At 35.8% G+C, this 22572-nt stretch overlaps 1 protein-coding gene across 1 annotated transcript; it reads left to right on the top strand.

Moving 5' to 3' along the window:
- Positions 1-2435: 2435 nt before the first annotated feature.
- On the top strand, positions 2436-21852 carry LOC137775249 (uncharacterized). Its single transcript, XM_068560926.1, has 8 exons — positions 2436-2496; positions 7386-7532; positions 8723-8824; positions 13294-13404; positions 15568-15684; positions 18093-18256; positions 20796-20904; positions 21770-21852. Exons 1-8 carry the CDS (start codon positions 2436-2438, stop codon positions 21784-21786), a joined length of 828 nt encoding a protein of 275 aa, XP_068417027.1. The 3' UTR covers positions 21787-21852.
- The last annotated feature ends 720 nt before the right edge of the window (positions 21853-22572 follow it).

Below are 22572 nucleotides of genomic sequence, written 5' to 3'. Positions count from 1 at the left end.
AAGAGTGGCCCCCGCTTGCCGCAACTGGAGAAAGCCCTCGCACAGAAACGAAGACCCAACACAGCCAAAAATAAATAAATAAGTAAAATGCTGGCTTAAAAAAAAAAAAAAGACATCACAAGTAAAGAAAATTATAGACCAACATCTTAAAATATATATATATATATATATATATATATATATATATATATATATATATATATATAAAATTCATAATCTGTACCCATACTTCACTGCAGAAAGTTTAATATGCTAATCAGTGGGTTTTAAATTGAGGGCAGAATCAACAGTAAAGAAACCTGTTGAGGCAAGGTCAGAATGAAGGCAAATTATGAAATGGAGAGAACCTTGTTTAATAGATATGAATATACACAATTGCTATTATTTTCATTTTTTCAAAGTAATATGTGTACTTGTTTAAAACAAAATAGACCAGAACAGCTTATTAGCCAATAAAAACATCTCCCCTCAAATGACTGTCTCGCTCCTCAATGGCAACTGTTTTTAATAATTTGTTTTTATTTCTTACAGTGATTACCTTTGTAGCTTTAAATAATATTTATACTATTCTATATAGATTTATAAACTTTAGAAATTATCTACTGGCTCTGTTTTGATAAATGATTCATTTAAGACCACTCTCTCTCACTTCCTTTCCCTCACCCCTTCACATAAACCTTTATTTCTCATTTAACCACCATGCGGCATATATCTAAATTCTCCACTTCCTCCTATTCTCCTGTCCTCCCCCTCTCTCTTCTCATCTTATTATCTCTTAGTCTCTGTCATTTGATCCTCCGCTTTTATACTGCTAATATTTCAATATTATGAATAGTATGCATATACTCCATAGCCATAATTATTTCATGATTTTACCTTTGGCTGATTTTAAAAGTGAATTTTTAAAATGCATTTATTTATTTATCACATTACAATTGCATAATGATTAATTTCAATGCAGTGATTGCAAATCTTTCTCTGCATCTCCACTTAGCAACTCAAAGGACAATATTCTTAGCATAAATTTCAAATGGAATCTGTCTAATTGTTCAGTCATGCCAAATTTGTGTTTGCCTCACATTTGAACATAGTTATTCTAGTTTTTTGCTTTTGCCTCTTGATTGCCTAGTTCCCTTTCTTCTTTCCTTACTTTTTCTTATATCATATCCTCCAGATATTTGGATTGTCATATTGCATATTCTGTGATGTGTCCTGTTCTCCCAGAGTCCCCCCGGTTCTCCTACTTCATTCTGTACCAGTATTTTGCAAGAGCTGTTGCAATAATCAGCCTGGAACATTTGTTACTGCACTTTTGAGGATTGTCCACTGTTAGCCAGATCCCATATCTGTCAGCTTTTTTGGTTGCTGCCTTCTTTAGCTGGCTTGTTATTTTTCCAGCTGGTACCATGTTTGTGAATCGGTCGGTTTGGATATATCCAGGGATGAAGGGGTTGTGATTCAGGCTTTCAAGATAAAGAATCTTTAGTTGTGAAACACACCCAAGAGTCAATGTGCACCAAGTTACCGGGACTGCATCAGTGGATCAGAGGCTGGGAACATGAAGTAATTCTTATTCAGATCAAATGAGAACAAATATTTGACACATTTCCTGCCTTGGTCAAATTTGTCAAGGGATCAGTTTTGGGCCAAAAGTTGAAAAGGAGGAACATATTATGATGAAATTGAAAAGAAAGGGGAAATTTAAAAGGAACTGAAACTTTGAAATTGAAGAGTGAATAACTTGTGACTCTTAGATTTCAGTGACTAAAAAAGATAGTAGGTATTACAGTATTTAATTAGCATGTTTTCATAGAATAATATTTTTGTCATTATTCTCTGGTTGTTTCAAATGACGGCTCCACAGAGAGGCCTTCCATGAGTCTCGCATTTAGTATAAGCCTCCTCTCCTTTCTCTCTCACGCTTTCTTCTACCTTGCTTTATTTCTATCCATAGTACTTGTCACTACTTTACATTATATTGCTTATCTATGATTAAATATATAAAATATTAATATAAGATATATATTTACAAGTAATATATGAAGTATAGAATGTAAACTACCTTAAGGAAAAAAAAGTTTCTATCATTTACTCTAGAATATTGCACAGCATACAGTAGGTACTCAATCTGTTGAATAAAGGAATGAATAAATGGATGAATAAGCAAATGTTTCTGAACCCCCAAGGAAAAATGTTTACTTTTCAAAGTTAATAGGCAGAATCCACTTATGAAATAAAATACATTGCATTTATATTTATGGAGACAAAGTTTATTATGATTAGACTAAGATGGGATGCACATCGGTATCTGGGAGAAGAAAGCTGATCCTTTGAAGATTTAGGAAGTAAACTACTACTCAAGTTTTCAGAAAGTAGATTAGAATATTGAATGAGTTTTGCTCAGGTAGTATCCTTGAGGATGCACATTTAGGAGGATGGTGGAAACACCTGTTCCTCCAGAGCAAATTCAAGACAGTGAAAATTCTGGGCTTCAGGGTAAGAGTTTTTGGTCTTTCCCTTTTTATCGAGGTTTACATATCAGAACGTGGTTTTCATACATACATGTATATATATATTTATATTCTCTTTCTCAACAACACATGAAATATTCCTTAACTTCTACCTTTATAATGTTTTTATTTTACCCTAGACACTGTACACCATAAACACATTTTCTGTTAAGAAGAGAGGTACAAAACATCAACTTGGCTTCTGATCTCATTATCTGAATGGTCAAGAATTTCAATTTTTCTTTCTGTCTAATATTTAACTCTTTTATCATTTCTCACCCTTTATAAATTAACAATATGATGAACATGAAAGTGCATAGATCTTTATCTATCTCTGCATCAAGTCCAAACAGTGAGATTACTGGCTCAAAGCAAATGTATGTTTTAAGACCTCAAAGAAGCATTAGATAGATTCACTCTTGGAAGGAGAAGTAGAATGAGAGTATCATATACATTTAGAAAAAATAGGTTAAAAGCTTTAGGTCTGAGAGACCTTCAAGATGGCGGAGGAGTAAGACGTGGAGATCACCTTCCTCCCCACAAATACATATGAAATACATCTACATGTGGAACAACTCCTACAGAACACCTACTGAATGCTGGCAGACCTCAGACTTCCCAAAAGGCAAGAAACTCCCCATGCACCTGGGTAGGGCAAAAGAAAAAGAAAAAACAGAGACAAAAGAATAGGGATGGGACCTGCACCAGTGGGAGGGAGCTGTGAAGGAGGAAAAGTTTCCACACACTAGGAAGCCCCTTCACTGGTGGAGATGGGGGGGTGCGGGGGGTGGCGTGGTCGGGGGGAAGCTTCAGAGCCACAGGGGAGAGCACAGCAACACGGGTGCGGAGGGCAAAGCAGAGAGATTCCCACACAAAGGACTGGTGCTGACCAGCACTCATCAGCCTGAGACGCTTGTCAGCCCATCCGCCGGGGCGGGCAGGGGCTGGGAGCTGAGGCTTAGGCTTTGGAGGTCAGATCCCAGGGAAAGGACTGGGGATGGCTGTGTGAAGACAGGCTGAAGGGGATTCTTCAATATATGCTAATCAATCAATGTAATACACCATATTAACAAACGGAAGGATAGAAACCATATGATCATCTCAATAGATGCAGAAAAAGTTCTTGACAAAATTCAACACCCATTTATGGTAAAAACTCTCCAGAAAGTAGGCATAGAGGGAACTTAACTCAACATAATAAAGGCCATATATAACAAACTCACAGCCGACATTGTTCTCAATGGTGAAAAACTGAAACCATTTCCTCTAAGATCAGGAACAAGACAAGGATGTCCACTCTCACCACTATTATTCAACATAGTTTTGGAAGTTTTAGCCACAGCAATCAAAGAAGAAAAAGACATAAAAAGAATCCAAATCAAAAAAGAAGAAGTACAACTGTCACTGTTTGCAGATGACATGATACTATACATAAAGAATCCTAAAGATGCTACTGGAAAGCTGCTAGAGCTAATCAATGAATTTGGTAAAGTAGCAGGATACAAAATTAATGCACAGAAATGTCTTGCATTCCTATACACGAATGATGAAAAATCTGAAAGAGAAATTAAGGAAACAATCCCATTTACCACTGCAACAAAAAGAATAAAATACTTGGGAATAAACCTTCCTAAGGAGACGAAAGACCTGTATGCAGAAAACTATAAGACACTGATGAAAGAAATTAAAGATGATACAAACAAATTGAGAGATATACCATGTTCTTGGATTGGAAGAATCAACATTATGAAAATGACTATACTACCCAAAGCAATCTACAGATTCAGTGCAATCCCTATCAAGCTACCAATGGCATTTCTTCTCAGAACTAGAACAAAAAATTTTACGATTTGTATGGAAACACAAAAGACTCCGAATAGCCAAAGCAATCTTGAGAAAGAAAAACGGAGCTGGAGGAATCAGGCTCCCTGAGTTCAGACTATACTACAAAGCTACAGTAATCAAGACAGTATAGTACTGGCACACAAACAGAAATATAGGTCAATGGAACAGGGTAGAAAGCCCAGAGATAAACCCACGCACATATGGTCACCTTATCTTTGACAAAGGAGGCAAAAATATACAATGGAGAAAAGTCAGCCTCTTCAATAAGTGTGCTGGGAAAACTGAACAGCTACATGTAAAAGAATGAAATTAGAACACTTCCTAACACCATACACAAAAATAAACTCAGAATGAATTAAAGACCTAAATGTAAGGCCAGACACTATAAAACTCTTAGAGGACAACATAGGCAGAACACTCTATGACATACATCACAGCAAGATCCTTTTTGACCCACCTCCTAGAGAAATGGAAATAAAAACAAAAATAAACAAATGGGACATAATGAAACTTTAAAGCTTTTACACAGCAAAGGAAACCATAAACAAGACAAAAGACAACCCTCAGAATGGGAGAAAATATTTGCAAATGAAGCAACTGACAAAGGATTAATCTCTAAAATATACAAGCAGCTCAATATCTAAAGAACAAACAACCCAATCCAGAAATGGGTGGAAGACCTAAATAGACATTTTTCCCAAGAAGACATACAGATTGCCAACAAACACATGAAAGGATGCTCAACATCACTAATCATTAGAGAAATGCAAATCAAAACCACAATGTGCTATCACCTCACACCGGTCAGAATGGCCATCATCAAAAAATCTACAAACAATAAATGCTGGAAAGGGTGTGGAGAAAAGGGAACCCTCTTGCACTGTTGGTGTGAAAGTAAATTGATACAGCCTCTATGGAGAACAGTATGGAGGTTCCTTAAAAAACTAAAAATAGAACTACCATACGACCCAGCAATCCCACTACTGGGCATATACCCTGAGAAAACCATAATTCAAAAACAGTCATGTACCACAATGTTCACTGCAGCACTATTTACAGTAGGCATGACATGGAAGCAACTTAAGTGTCCATCAACAGATGAATGGATAAAGACGATGTGGCATATATATACAGTGGAATATTACTCAGCCATAAGAAGAACCGAAATTGAGTTATTTGTAGTGAGGTGGGTGGACCTAGAGTCTGTCATACTGAGTGAAGTAAGTCAGAAAGAGAAAAACAAATACCGTATGCTAACCCATATATATGGAATTAAAAAAAAAATGGTTCTGATGAACCTAGGGGCAGGACAGGAATAAAGACACAGATGTAGAGAATGGATTTGAGGACACGGGGAGGGGGAAGGGTAAGCTGGGAAGAAGTGACAGAGTAGCATTGACATATATACACTACCAAATGTAAAATAGAGAGCAAGTGGGAAGCAGCTGCATAGCACAGGGAGATCAACTCTATGCTTTGTGACAGAGAGGTAGGATAGAGAGGGTGGGAGGGAGGCTCAAGAGGGAGGGGATATGGGGATATATGTATACATATGGCTGATTCACTTTGTTATACAGCAGAAACTAACACAACATTGTAAAGCAATTGTACTCCAATAAAGATGTTAGGGCTTCCCTGGTGGCACAGTGGTTGGGAGTCTGCCTGCCAATGCAGGGGACATGGGTTCGGGCCCTGGTCTGGGAGGATCCCACGTGCCGCGGAGCGACTGGGCCCGTGAGCCACAACTGCTGAGCCTGCGCGTCTGGAGCCTGTGCTCCGCAACAACAGAGGCCGCGACAGTGAGAGGCCCGTGCACGGCGATGAGGAGTGGCCCCCGCTTGCCACAGCTAGAGAAAGCCCTCGCACAGAAACGAAGACCCAACACAGCCATAAATAAATAAATAAATAAATAAATAAATAAATAAATAAATAAATAAAAGATGTTAAAAAAAAAAAAAAGCTTTAGGTCCATCCATTTAGTTTTTAATAAATAAGTGAGGTGACACCTAGAGACTTCCCTAATTTACTTAATATTAAAGAAAGCACTAAAGCACATGTTACCCACATATTTCCTGCCCCATCCCTGCCTCCACTCCAACCCCTGCTTGGAGTACAGTTTCTCCCCTCTATCATAAAGAAAAGTTCACTGTATTCCTACCTGATTGCAATGAGTTATGAATATTTCTTACTGGGTCTGAACCATTCTGTTTTTAAAATGTTTCGAAGTCTGTAGTTTAAGGTAATGTCTTTTTCCTTGTATCAAGTTTCATAACACTTTCCTAAATTTACTCCTTATAGTTTTTTCTTTCTTTTTTAAAATTCGGTGGGAGGTTCTGTCTGCTTATTGCACAATGCCCCAATCTTTCTTGAAAGTCAATAAAAGGGAGGAGAGGGAAGGACAATCTTTATTTAGTGTAGCTCACTGCAGCTCTCTTTTTCTTGATTTTGTATTGCTCCATTAATACTCTGCTTTTAAGTTCTCAGGATTCTTCAATCCACAAAAATAAACGAAAAATGGAAGGAAAAATGTTTTGGTGAGAATTAACTCGCCTGTGATTTCCTGGGAGTCAGCCATGGGTTACGTACTGCATGCAATTACAACACAGTTCTCACAGGCACATGCTGATTAAGAGCTGATTATATATGCAGAAATAAATACACTTTCTTTGTATTTCCCTAGGATAGTCTCGAGTCTGGAGATCCAGATGGTTTTCCCACTAGCTGAAAAAAAAAGCTTATTTACATTTAAAACCCACATTTTTCTCTTAGTCATTTCTTCAACCTGGTGTTTTACTGGAGGAAGTTAGGAAACGAGAGGTAAGAGGGATGTACAGAGGTGAGAATAGTGCAGTTATGAAATTCTCAGTGGAACAGTTCTGTTTTCTGGCACTACTTCTTTTGCTTGGTCTTTACAAAGGTAGATCAGTCAACTCAGTGCCTGCGTGCATAGGTTACCCAACAGCAGCTTCTGAGAGTTCAGGGTGATATGCACAGTACACAGGGTGACTGAATTGTGCTCTGTTTTTTCAGTGATGCCTGAAGAAGTGACCTATGCAACTCTCAAGTTTTCAAGTCCTAAGACGAAGGAACCCCGGGAGAGCCACAGTCTCAAAAGAATGGGTAAGACTCTCAATGAGGATCAGAAAGACCAGAGAAGCGGTTATTCAGGCTATGCTGGTGGGTTCTCGTGTTTTCAACTCAAGGCTGTTAGTCCCCCCTGAGATTTAAATTTTGGAGTGCTAGTCCGTACAGCAGTCACTACACCAGAGCTTAGTTTTGTCTATCTTATTTAGTTTGTAAGATCATCATAGTGTGTGAAAAAAGACTGTGGTCTAAGCCTCTGGAAATCCAGATCTCCGTTGCCACCAAAGTAGCATTTCTTATATTTTTTAGACATTTTAGGATGATCTTACACACAGGATATTAGGGGAAGGAAAAACAGTAATAGCATGAACATAACTATCCAGTGTTTTTATTTAACTGCTAGAAGATATGAAATAGGCATATGCTAAGGGTTTCATAGGACCATGGCACCCCAGTCAGTGATGATGTCGTAAACATTTATTTCATTCTGAGAAGGAATAAGACTGAAGGTTCCTTATCTCAGAATAATAGAATTGTAGTCTGTGATTCAATTCCTAGACAGTTAATAACAATGAAGCAGTAGGAAGATACTTTTTAGAAACATGAAAGTCATATTCACTGAAATTTCTTTATTGCTATGGGATACATGGTTTCTTGTGCATTCCCTCGGATTATTTTTTGTTATTTGTTATTTACATTATTTTTCCTGCTTTTGTATTTGTTTTTAGGTCCTTTTTATCTTAATATAAAATTATATCTTCTATATAGATGTGGATTTTTTAAAGTCATAAATTTACCTCAAAGTATTTTACATTTAAATAATGAAGTAAAAGCACTCAATACGAACAAATCTCTGATTGATTATAGAATTTTTGGCATCAGGTTAGTGGATGATGTTTTAGGGACTAGTTTCCCCCAAAAGAGTCATCTTCTCTGTCTCTATAATGTTTGATGAAGGCACTGCATGTATTTGGGAGAAGTACCACATCCTCACCATCCAATTGACATCATAGGCCACTGACTCAAGTTATTTATAAAATTGGAGATGCAATTTATGTTCTGATACGTATTTCCTAATATGTGTTTCCTTTTCTATACATCTGAGTAAACTGTTTGAATTCCATTTTTATAAAAGGTCACAAAGTGTCTATTTAAAAAATCTATCATCAGAATCAGAATCAAGCCAGGAACACTGGGAATATCTGGATAGTTAGAAAGTAAAAGGAAGATGAGAGAAAAGATTGATTATTTAAAAACACTGCCACTGTTTTTTTCCTGAAAAGACAACCATGAAGTGCCTGAGTTGGAGCTGGGTGTTGCAGCTGAAAATGCAACAGGGAGCATTGAGGGCACAGCCAAGGCGGCCAAGAGCAGAGCTGTGAGAGGTGAGACCTACTTCAATAAATAGAGCCACTGCGGCAAGAAGAAAATTAAGGACATAGTGGGAGATGCTGGGGCAGAAAAAATAAAGATTGCTTTTAAAAATAAAAGATAGATAATTTCTGGAGAAGGTGTGGAGAAAAGGGAACCCTACTAACTGTTGGTGGGCATGTAAATTGGTGCAGTCACTATAGAAAACAGTATGGAGGTTCCTTTAAAAACTAAAAATAGAGCTACCATATGATCCAGCAATCTCACTCCTGGGCATATATCTGGAGAAAACCGTAATTCGAAAAGATACATGAACCCCAATGTTCATTGCAGCACTATTCACAATAGCAAAGACATGTAAGCTGCCTAAATCGACAGATGAATGGATAAAGAAGATGTGGTACATATATACAATAGAATATTACTCAGCCATAATAAAGAATGAAATATTGCCATTTGCAGTGAAATGGATGGACGTAGAGATTATCATACTAAATGAAGTAAGTCAAAGACATATACCATATGATATCACTTATATGTGGAATCTGAAAAATGATACAAATGAACTTATTTACAAAACAGAAGCAGACTCACAGACATAGAAAACAAACTTACGGTTACCAAAAGGGATCAGGGGGAGGAATAAATTAGGAACCTGAGATTAACATACACACACTAGTATATATAAAATAGATAACCAACAAGGACCTACTGTGTAGCACAGGGAACTATATTCAATACCTTATAATAACCTATAATGGAAAAGAATCTGAAAAAAATACATATATAAAACTGAATCATTTTGCTGTACATCAGAAACTGACACAACATTGTAAATCAACTATACTTCAACAAAAAATAAAACAAAAATTTTGAGAAAAGGAGGATAAACCAAAGGTAATAAACTCATGCCCTTTAGTTATGGAAAATCATCTCTTTTTGATTATTTTCTCTATCTACCTCCAGAGGTTTCATATAGTTTTCTGATATTTCCAATTTTTATAATATTAACCTCACTAACCCTCCCATTTTTCATCATTTTATCTTTTATTATATTTCATGGGTGACTTTCTTAAATTATCTTTTTCTATTAAAAATGTGTTCCTGGTATTATTTTATTTTCAATGAACTCCTGCTATTGTTTTCTAAAGGCTTTTTTTATGGCATTCTATTCTTATGTGTGGATGCAAAATCTTATCTTACTTCTCTGATGGTTTGAAAAATTGTACTTTCAAGTCAACATTATTGAAGCGTAATTTAAATACAAAATAATATGCCCACTTTAAGCATACAAACCACCAAAATTAAGATACAATATTTCCGCCACCCCAAGAAGACACCTTGTGTGTCTTTCAAGTTACCCTCACCACCATCACCACCAGTCTTAGTTTTAGCCCCAGCTAATCAGAAAGATTTACCTTCGGTCATTCTAGACTACTCTGTTAAGTCTAGAGTTTTATATAAATAGGTTCAAATAATACATATTCTTCAATGACTGGCTTCTTTCATTAAACATAATGTTTTTGAGATTCATCCATGTTCTGTGCATTAGCAGTGAATTCCTTTCCATGGCTGAGTAGTATTCCAGTGTGTGGCTATACTATACTATGTTGATCCATTTATCTGTAGATGAACGTTTCAGTTGCTTCCAGTTTGAAGCTAGTATAAATGAGGCTGCTATGATGTAGAAGTCTTTGTGTAGACATATTTTTAGAAATTTTATTAGGTAAATACCTAGGAGTAGAAGCCTGGGTTGGATGGTGTGTGTTTAACTATATAAGAAACGGACAAAACTGTTTTCCACATTTATACCTCCATCAGCCATCTAAGAGAATTCTAGTTTATTTACAGAGTTTCTGAAGTGGTCTCATTGTATTTCTGCTTCCTCTAAATTCTTGCTGTCTGTGTTTTCTGTTTCTTCAGTCTTTTATTATTGGCTGCTTTCTTAAAATATCTGATGACCCTTGGTTGCCTGCACTCATTTAAGTGTGTGGTACTAAACTGATTTAGTGAGACCTTGTGTAGATGAGATGGGCTTGTTAAATGGTAGCCTTCATGGACTGGAGCAGTTCACTGAGAAGTCCAATTTTCAATATTTGTATGTTTTTTTTCCCCCTCTTGGGCCAGTTAAACTGCTCTGGAGATGAATGAATCCTCCAGTACTCTGCCCAGGGTATTCTGCTATTATAATGGGTAAGAGAGGGTAACTCAGTTGTACAAAGTGGAGAGAAAAATATGGTATGAGGGGAGTACCAACATCTTATGTCGACTTTCAGGTATTTTTTCAGTTTTCAGGCTCACCCATACCTCCACTTGGAAAGATAAAGTACCACGTATCACTGATACATGGAGCCTTTGGGGTTCTTAAGTGAGAATCAGCTTGCTTCTTCTGTTTTCTCACTGCTGACTTTGCTTCTAAGGGTGTACAAAGTTACTAGTAGCCTTTGTATCTGTTATCTGCCTTCCAAAATGCCATTTCTGTGGTTTCCTTTCTCTTTATTATTGTGAATCTACACCTTCTCTAACCTATTTTCTATATTTTATTGGAGCTTTTAGAGAAAACCAAGGTAAAGGGATGATATCTATCTATAACCATTCATTCCAGACTGATTTTTAATCAACATTTCAATCAGCCCAAATGTACTTTCATTCTGCCTTTCTTTCCCATTTCCTACTAGCAAATACTTCCCCTGAAAGGAGCAACTGTAGGGGCTAGTAGCTAGGCAGGGCATTGCGGATATGTTTATGCCCCAAACTCTTATGAGGTTCCAATGAAGAGAAGAGGTGATAGATTTGTGTACCACTGTGCTACTTAACAGCCTGGAGATTCACAGAAAAAAAGGCTTAGAGGAAGATTCAGGCCTCTCTGGTGCCTAGAAAGAACTTAGTCTGTTGAGATTATTAGACTCCATAGAAAAAAGGTGATACCAACTTTCTTGTGTGGTCCTGGGAGGACCTACTTCTCTTTCTGGCCTCAGAGGATTAGTATGCAAACTAAACAGGCATGCAGAAAAGGCCCTCTGTAATCCTAAATCATAGAGAGCACCAGACTTCATCTGAGAAGACAATGGACCAGGTTTCTTCTTTTATGGGGCATAAAATTAACAGCTTGTCATCTGGCGTGCCACTGACACAGTGAAAGAAACAACTGTGCATTCCATCACACATAGATTTGACGCTTCTCAAAGTACTCCAAAGCTTGATCTCAAATCCAAGAGTCAGTAAAACTAAGGGAAAACAAATAAAAGCAACTAATTTTAGGGGACCCAGAAGCCAGAGGAGGAAGAAAAAGCCTAACAAGCAGCTCCTAGTAAAACAGAATCCCTGGAAGGGAAAGATAATCAAATTAAACAACCAACATAATAAGATAATTTATGACATTAAATTATGGCACTAAAATTTTAAAATTTGAAACATCACTTTCACTGTAATAACTCCAGTGGATGAGTTGAAAGAGAAAATGATAATTAAGGCCCAGTTGCATGTCCTGAAAGATCATACAGAAGAAATTATTCAAAATTAAAGAGATATGAAAATCATGATTGGATAATAAAGCCAAGTAATCTAATATGTAAATAATAAGATTCCATAAAGAATAAAAAGAATAGATATAAACAAGGAAATAAAGTAATTAGATATATCTAGTATTGAGTAAACATGGAGAGAAAATAACTGTCATTCATTCATCCTGAAATCAGAGAAGATAGAATTAATCCATTTCAGCAAAATAAAAAAATCGTCATACACGTCATCTGAGAAATACTCAAGAAAGTTTCCAGTCACATGATTAATTAATAAGAACTTAAGGGAACATTTAGTGGCATGCAAAAAAATAATAGCTGATAATGGCATCATACGAAAACTATAAATATAAACGTGCTAAACAATTTTTCAATGAAATAGATATACTGCAAGAGAAAGTCTATAATAGTCTAGAACTGATTTTACTAAACCCTAGGGTAAGGGAGAGAAGCAGTGAGGGAATGAAAGTACTATAAAAATTCATATTGGAGACTGGATTTTCTACTAACATATTAAATAGATCACTTGAAAAGATCAAATCATCAGGGAACCGACTGTCAATTACATTAAATAGTATATTTCAAAACAAGCCTGGAAAAAGTAATGAAGAACATCCAGCAGGTGGTTAACACTGATTACCTGGAGATGGGAAGGTAGACCAACGAGAACAAGATTAAGAAGGTAGAGGGGAAGAAAGACTGCTAAAATATAAACAAGAGAGTATTCATAAAAATATCCAGAATATGTCATATGATCACATTTACATAAAATTCTGTGTTTTTAGTGTGAATGTAGAGGTGTATTCACGTTGGCTGAATATAAATGAGAACTCCTTGACTTTACAAGCAGTATTTTTAATTAAACAATAAAATAGAGATCCAACACTACTATGAACAGAGGAGTAGGGGATGGAAGGGGTTAAGGAAAGAGGAAGCAGCCTAAAATGTGTGGCTTCTTGTCATTTTCCTCACAGGACGTAGCACTCCATCGAAGGTGTGGTGCCCTATTGCTTTCATTTCACTGTTGCTGAACCTGGTGGTGCTGGCTGGACTGGGAACCCTGGGCTTAACGAGTAAGTTTCCACTTTTCTCTGAGGCTGTCCCTTGCTTTTATCAGGCATATCACAAATGAATCCTAGTCCTGAGACATACCCATATGAAATTTCCAGGAAAACAGGTTTCATTTCTGTATGACCATATAACATTAGTCATTCTTTTTAGGCTATTTTAATATCAGATCCCTTCAGTGCAACCAATGATGAAGATAGCAATGTAAAGCCTATGTTTCTAAAAGTTATAAAATCAGTACAACGACAGAAGTATAACTAATTTATACTCTGAGAGTTTTCATGATGATTTCATTTATTAGAAACAAACTCTTTATTTTCATGACATTTTCTCCCTGCCCAACCCATTCTAATTGCAAACATCTTTCAAGATACCACTATCGTTACTTGATTTTCTTTAATTTTTTCATTAGTGGGCCAGTTATCTTATTCTAAGAATCACAATTTCAGATAGATATGATCTGGCTTCATGGTGCTGTCATTTGAAAAATAATTTCTCCCAAATGATAAACTAATTTTTTCTAGAACTTCCATAATTGTTCCTGACATTAGTATAATAATTGGTGGGTAGAGTCTCTTTCCTCCAATATACTGCAAGCTTCTTAAGGGCACAGACTGTGGATTATTCATTCTCTGTATTTTTTGGTTGAATGAATGTATTAGTTGAATACACGAATGAGTGAAGGAACAAACAAATGAATAAACAAGCAGAAACTAGTAGGCTTTTGACTATTAAAGCTGAAGTATATTTACAAGTAAAGGCACATCTCAACCTACTCTTTCAGCAGTTTGTTCCACATTTACGAAAAAAGGGAATCTCAAGTACTTTAAAATATATTTGCAATAAAGATCTTGCCAAAACTTCGAAATATAGGAAAGGACAAGAAACTAAAAGCAATTAGTATCTGCCAATGGGAGGTAATAACTATTAAAATATAAAGATATACATTAATATCTTTTGTATCATGGATATCATTTTATATCAACATTTCATTGAGTAATGTAAATAAACACTCTCATAACAATTTACTTACCTTTTTGAGTACTGTTTTCCCAAGCTCTTCACATGCATTATCTCCTTTAATCTTTACCCCAACCATACTTTATAGTTACATTTTTCCTCAGTTTCCAGAGTCAGAGAGCCCCAAGTACTTTTCCAGTTCTGTGCGGTTTGTAAGTGACTAGTGGGGAATATTTGATCATACATCTATCATTTTATTTTACACTTTATGGTTTAATACCCCATTGTCTTTCCTTTGCTATATTGAGCATGTTTTTTTCTCTTTCTTGACTGTCTTCCCAATCATTACAATACTTTGTTTCTTTAAATATCCGTTAATTATGTATTTGATAAATAAAAGTTTTTTTTTTTTTAAACAACTCAGCATTTGGGGAGCATCGCTTCTCAAGCCTGGGTGCTACTGGGAAATGCTATTCCCTTTCCCTTCCCTCCGACAACAGAGGGTACAAAGCCATTCCGAGGAAATAGAGGATGATTAGGACAATAATCGTTAACATTTCTTGAGTGTCCATTCTTTGTGATTGTTTCTCATTTAATCCTCATAAAACTTAAAAATGAAAGATTCTATGAGGTGGAAGGGCTGGCAGATAAACTAATATCAGTCTTGTAGAAAAGACAGGTTCTGTGTAATAATCCACAAAATGGAGATGCTATGTTTTCTGCATCTTCTGAAGTTCTTAGATACATGATTCCTATCTTCGGAAATTATTTTTTTTAATTCTGAGGCTGCTGTTTACTAATTCTGTATCCATAAATTATGGTTATAGCTGTCCAAGAAACTCAAAATTACAACGCATAGGCTCACCAATGTATTCTGGTGCCTCCTAATCTCAAAAGAGTGGTTTGCATTTTACTGAATTGCACTGTTATTTTGAAATCTCTGCTTCTCATAGATATTTTTTGTTTTGTATTTTTAAACTTATTTGGGCAGTTCCTTAAACAAGAACTAGTACTCTGTTGAGTAACATCAAACATTGTTATCTCAAATAAATGTTAATCTTAAAAGTATATAGTATTCTACACTTACGTAGCTATCATTTAAATATGTGCTCTCTATTAAATTTTTAAATGACTACTGTGATAGTAGTATAATTTACTGGTAGATTCTGAGTATGTTTAAGTCATTAATCTCCTGATATGACTTATAGATTACTACAAACTCATCATCTTCGGCAGCAGGACACATTATGACGCGCAAGAAAATGTAACGGAACGGGTGGAGAGAACTACGACATTACCCACGAATATGCCTACAAATGTCTCAGGTGAGCACATCATTTTAATATGTCAGAAAACACATTACAAGTGTTGAATAACTGTACCTCAAAGTACTTTGAAGAGTTAAAGCAGAAGGAAAATGAAAGTGAAAGATCTCTCTGTTTCAGAGTCTCATCAGTAACATTGTTTTCTCCAATTTTCCCTTGTCTTTTCACTGCGTTCAAAATCTTGAAATATTTCTGAAATTTAAAAAAAAACATGGAAATATGGCAACCATTTACAAATTCTTCTATTAAGTAAACACTTTTTGTCTTTCTTGACTTAGTTTCTTTATATGTTTAATTATTATTTTTATCAAACTAACCTCCTTCCTCTCTCTCTCTGTTGGGTTAGACTGTTTTCTTGATTCCCTCTTTCTTCTTTTTTCCTTCTTTAACACTGACATTTACACACATTTTAATGGAGTTTAGCTATAATGGAGTTTAGCTGGGTATATGGGCGATAAATGTTCTGTATTATTGCATGTCTGAAAAAGTCTTTAATTTGGCTAACTATAAATTTGATGGTTAAAAATTCATTTCTTAGAGAATATTGAGAGAGTTACTTCATTGTCTCTGGCAAACAATGTTAGTAAGAGGTCTGTTCCCAGTGTAATTTTCATTCTATAAAAATGACCTGACTTTGGCTGCTGGGGATCTGAAATTTTAGGATATTCTTGGGTATGAGTGTTTTTAAATTATTTATTTGCCGTGTACTCTGTGGGCCTTCTCAATCTGAAAGTTTAGGGCGTTCAAATTTAGGGAAGATATGTGCTATTCCTTATAAGTTTATTTTGTCCTCTACTTCATTTCCTCTGTTCTTTCCATGACTTCTCTCCTTTGGATGTTCAGATTTGCAGATTGTCATCTTTTCTTTGTATTTCCTGCCTCTTTTAGCATTAGATTCTGGGAGATTTCCTGAATTTTATTTTTCAATCTTTCTACTGATGATTTTTTCGACAATCATGTTTTTTAATGATCCTTGAGAGTTGTTTTTGTAGCATCCTATTCCTACCTTATGTATATACTATCTTTTGGAGACATCTAAGTATATTAATTAGAGGTGTATTTTAAGATGTCAATCTCTTCTTTCAGAAATTCATTTTTTGGGGGGAGGGCAGTTTTTTCTTTTGTTTTTCTTTTATCATGAGAATTCTCTTTCATGTGCTGGTGCTCCTATATACTCTATGATTCTTGCTTCTCTGTTCATATTCAAGAAAGGAAGTGATGGCTGGTGCGGACTGACTACTGCTATTTAAAGAAGATACCAAATAAATAAATAAAGAGGACAGCTTTTCCACTAGATCTCTCCAGAAGTGAGAAATTTATGTGGATATTTTAAGGGTGGAAGGCCAGGGTGGAGTGATGAACAGGCAACTTTCCAGTTTAAATGAAGCTGGATATAAAGTACGGCACCAACAATTAGAGTAGAAACCAAGGCTTTGCCGGATAGCTCATTCAATTTTTTCCAGAGATGAACTATGTCTTTTCCTCTCTGGAAAACTCTATAGATGCTCACTGATTTTATCCCTCCCTCTCTTCACTCTTTATCTTCTTTAATTAAAAAAAAAATGCACTGCACACCATATGTCAAGCACCTGGGAAACCCTGAGAATATAAATTTTTCTGCATAACAGTTATAACAATTTCTCGTCTTGAGTCACTTGCGGTGTGAGAGGAGAAGCAGACAAGTAAACAAAAAAATTACAATTCAGTTTGAGTGCTCATAAACATAAACACATAGTGCAAGAAACAATATAGTTGGAGGCAACAGTCCAGACTGAATAGGGGTACAATATTCAGTGCAGGGATTGGAGGCATATTTCCATAAAAGTAATGAGATAGCATGGCATTCTCAGGACAAATTCAAGATATTCAAGATAAATGGATGACAGGAAGCTAAGTGGACTAATAAGAGATAAAACTGGAGTGCCATGAGGGTTCCTATAAATAATGGGGAGAATCTGAATTTCAACCTGAAATCTATGGGAAAATAATGAATCATTTAAAGCAGAGTCTCATAGAAATGTCACTGGAAACAGTGAGGTGATAAGGTTTCTGTAGAAACCATAGCAGAATAGATAGGGACTAGGGTCCTGTTACAGCAAACTAAACATTCTGAAGTTTTCTCTGAGTGCTTTTAATAATCCCTTCATCGTTTTTTCCCCTCTATAGCTACGATTTTTCTTCTATCTTCAGATTGTTCCAGATCCAAATCCTGTTTCATTTCAGGTCACACTCTCTTCTCTCATATTTTAAGCAATCATCTCTTTCAAAATATAACTTCTGTTAATCATTTCAATGTATAATGCAAATGTTTAGAAATTCTGATATCTATGCTTATCTGTGCATACATATTATGCGTATGTGTGTTATCAGTATCATATCTTTATAGACTTTCCTCGTTTGTTTTTCAGACCCGGGATTTTACTTATGCTCAGAGTTGTGGATATGGCATGGAAGTAGCTGCTGTTACTTTTCTGCTGAACTAATGAGTTGGAATATGAGTAACAGTGACCATGGAAAGAATCACTGCTCCCTGATGAATATGGGCAATGGGGAAAACTGGAATAGAACCAAGGTCTGTGCTATGATTTGCGATACATCCATAGAAATTTCTTGGTATTGTTAAAGTACAGGTAAGGAGCATTTGGGTAACAGCATTACTCCTTGGCCTTTCCTAATAAATGGCCTTCATGCCCTTTACTTTTGCCATCTCCCTGAGTGGAGTCATTGGAAAATTCCTGTATCATGGGTCCAGAAAGCAAGGATTTACAGTTATTTGCTGGTCCACATGGTAAGCTATGGAAGTATATTTCTTTGGTATTTCTTGTTCCCTGTGATTCTGTTTTTTGTAGAACCAGGAAGGAGAGAGTAAGGGTTTATTTCCAATTGCGAGGTATATTTTAAGTGACCACTGATGCAAATTACATCATACGATTCTCCTCCCCCTTAGAGCGGTTGTCCAGTGATGAAAAATCATACTCTGGGCTATAAACCACTTGGTACAATCATGTAAGTTATCTGTCTTATCTTCATATATTACAACCCTCTTTAAAAGTTAAAATAAAAAAAAAAATCAGATAAAGTTACTGCAATGCTCATGATTATTTTGCTGTTGTTTTTCTTAATATGTGAGTGTAGAAAAAACACCAAACTCCCAACTGTAGAATGCCAAAACCCTTACTATCCAGCACAATCCATTTGTTTAATTTCTTGTAACACACAGCATGCTCCAATCCAAAAGATTTTGTCATCAGCATTAATCTGAATGTGGTTCATGCCTCTGTGATTTTTGGCCTTTATGGTTTTACTACCTGAATTATTCTTCTTTCCCTTTTGAACTTGATTAATCCAACTCAGATTTCCAGTTTGTGGTTCGTTATAGGCATATAGTAAATAATTTGTGTCACTACTTATATGCATTATTTAACCATTTTGAGGTGTTTTCACTGTTAATTGCACTATTCTCGAAACTCTTTTCTTCATTAGTTCCCATGGCATCATGCCTTCTATCAAACAGTCTCTATACGTTATCCCTAACTTTAAGATCCAGAAACTGAAATTCACAGAGGATAAGTAAATTTCTTAAGGTCACATGAGTAATAATCAGCAGAAGGCAAGCTCAAATCCTAGTCTGCCTATCTCCAAAGCCCAAGGTATGTCTAAAAATAAAGGATTAGTTGACAATTTAAAGATGACTCTGACAAGAGTATTTTAAATGCAGTCAGTAATACGGGTTAAATATTGATAACATTTCAAACAAGTGCTTCTTAAGGGTTTACTAAGGTCTGCAATGTGGACTAAATGCTGGGGCTATAACAGTAATAAATGTAATAAATCTTACAAAAGCTTATAATCTAAGGTGAATCGAAATAATAAATCAAGAATTATGCAAATGATTATCTAACTGCAATTTATGATGTTACATTTATGTAAAATGAAAAGTACAGCTTCAAACTGGAGGAAAAGAAGAACAGACATGTGCCATTAATGGCTTCCTTACTGAATGGTTTTGTGAGTTTTTCAGAAGTTACCTTATCTGACATCTACTTACTTATTTCCTGTCAGAGATAATTCTTTTGAGCTGGTTCTTCCTCAAAGAAGGAAGTTCCAAAGTTTTGGGTTTCCACAGACTCTCACTATTGGGGTTTCATTGGCTAGAGTCCTCTCAGATTCCAGCCAATGAATTTTTTAAAACTGTGGTAAAATATACATAACATAAAATTTCCCACCTTAACCATTTTTAAGTGTACAGTTCAGTAGTGTTCAGTGCATTCACACTGCCATACAACCAATCTCTAGAATTCTATTCATTCTGCAAAACTGAAATGCCATACTCACTAAACAACTCCCCACTTCCCCCTCTTTCCACCCCCTGCCAAGCACTATTCCACTTTCTGTTTCTATGAATTTGACTAGTCTAGGTACCTCATATAAATGAAATCATAGAGTATTTGTTTTTCTGTGACTAACTTATTTTACTTAGCATAATGTCCTCAAGGCTCATCCATACTGTAGTATGTGTCAGTCCTCAAAGAGGATAGTTAGAGACGGCTTGAAATCTGAATGAGGAAGAAGCATTAAAACAGAGCTTAAACTCCAGATTTTCTCTTAAGAATCTTGGAAGTTAATGGAAGACAAAATATCTTTTGTATCTCGAGAGAAAATTCATCATGCCAGGAAGAGTTTTAAAGACATTATGATTTAGTTCAGCGTGGGGAGGAAAAATCTTAAAAAGTAGGATAGAGACAAGTAAATTGGAAAAGAGTGGGGGGCCTCATTGGAAAGGCGAGTGTTTAATGAACGGGAACCTATTCCACAGTGAATGCAGAAAAGAAAATTAGAACCTCTGCAGATGTCTATAGGGTGGTATTTGCTCATCTGATGACTTGTTTTTGCCTATCATCTGCAAAATGTTAAGAGTGTAGTGATGGTGTTAAGTAGGACACTTGAGAAGAATAAAGAAGGTCTTTAAATCTCACTGAGGGAAAAGGGACAAGGAACCAAGAAGAAGTGAAATGATTGTTGAATGGAATTTTGATGACATGAACTTGGTTCTGTTGCACTGGAATTAGCTCCCAGTTGTACAAAGTAACCGATGTTTCCTTTTTTTATAGCTGCTCATTAGATGTCTTCCATCACCTATCTCCTGGACGGATCTGAATTTTACTCTCGACAACACAAATCACACAGCAGAGAATGTTTCAAATTTTTCCATTTTGACATGTGAGTTAACCCGTCTCTTCCTTTTTGTCAATAATAAAGGTATATGTGGCATGCTAATTTTGAAGATGTTTCTCTGACAGCCATCCTCCATATATGGTCAAAGGTGTATAAAGAGAAGGCAAGAAATTCCGGGAGCATTTGTCTGTAACTTAGGCAATTCTTTTTTAGCAAAAAAAATCTATTCTATATAGGAGTTCCTTGGAATTGAGAGCACTTGGGGTAGAAATTCAGAAGCTTTGCTGTACTTCCCTTCCCTTATTTCATACTACTGCTCCATGCTTTCCTAGGACACTAAGGAAAGGAGACAAGGTAAAAGGACAAAGTCAAATCAGGGTCAAGGACATTACCCAGTGCAACAAAAAATAAAGTGTCTCCTTGGAGCCAAGAAATTCTGCTTTGTTTCTACTACTTTACATTGTTTAAAGAAATAATATAAGCTTATATACTTTACTAATGGAGGATTGTGATAGAATTTTAAGTGAGTTATAATCTGGGTGACCATATGATTTACTGTCCAAACCAGAACACTTTTGAGAGTGAAATGAGGCACTATTGATAATTACACCAAGACACCGGGCATAAATCAGTAGTGTCCCGGGCAAGCCAATATTACTCAATGACCTCTTGGGTAAAATTGGTAACAGATAGACCAGAGGTAATTTGGGATCCTAGACAGTTGAGGGGGCTGGAGAATTCTTAAAATAGTGTAAGGAATCACCAGAGCTATTGTCACTTTCTTCTCTTTTAACTAAAATAATCTAACAAGAAAAAAATGATGAGTTTGGAAGCAATATATTGGATTTATGAGGTAATTGTTTTTCAAGATAAAGCACAGGACTCATTTTCATTTATCTTTTTGTTCCAGGTTTGGTACCTCCGTAAGTATTTCAAGTGCCGAAACAGTGAAGTATGCAGTATTCAATGGAAATGGAATAACTGGAAAATCTAATGACTCTAGTAGTTATTGTATCTGTGAGAACAGAGTAGATGTACCAAATTCTCAATCTTATGTAAATGCAAACACTTATAACAATGCAGGGTATAGAAATGACCGTGTAAGCTGAAACTATGCAAAAACAATCTCAGAATCAAATGGGGTAAATCTGATTGTTTTGTGACCTTTAAAACTTTTTGTCAAAACATTAAAAACTCCCTTACAGTTGATTGTAATTGTATAGGAAAAATTTTTTAAAAACCTTACAGTTGATTGTAATTGTATAGGAAAATTTTTTAAAAAGTGAAATTAATATTACCTAGTCCACTTTAATTTAAAATATTAGAAACATTGAGAATTAAAGTGGCTTATTTTGTTTATCAAAAGTAGCATGAACAGTGGTACAACTTCTTGCAATACACTTTACTATCCAGATGGAACAGTTTTTTCTATCTTAGGCAAATTGTCACACTCTTTTCTAAGCTGGGAATCAGCTTCTATCATTTTATCCTTTCTGCGCTCAAAGACATGAAATATTTCCAACAGCTCCTTTAATGTGAAGGTTTTTTTTGCTGGTGTCACTTCCTTTAGACAATGTCATTTTCTTCATTGCAACTACTTTCCTTATTTATGTCAAAAAACTTTCTTTGGTAAGTTCCTCTGACTGCATATTGAGATTCTCTAAAATGATGGCGGTGTCAACATTCTCACAGTGAGCGATTTCTTTTATAACT

The sequence above is a fragment of the Eschrichtius robustus genome, chromosome 13 (assembly GCF_028021215.1).
Source record: "Eschrichtius robustus isolate mEscRob2 chromosome 13, mEscRob2.pri, whole genome shotgun sequence".
Classification (NCBI taxonomy): Eukaryota; Metazoa; Chordata; class Mammalia; order Artiodactyla; family Eschrichtiidae; genus Eschrichtius; species Eschrichtius robustus.
Note: the sequence above shows the minus strand (reverse complement) of the source record. Positions and strands in the feature narration are given on the sequence as shown.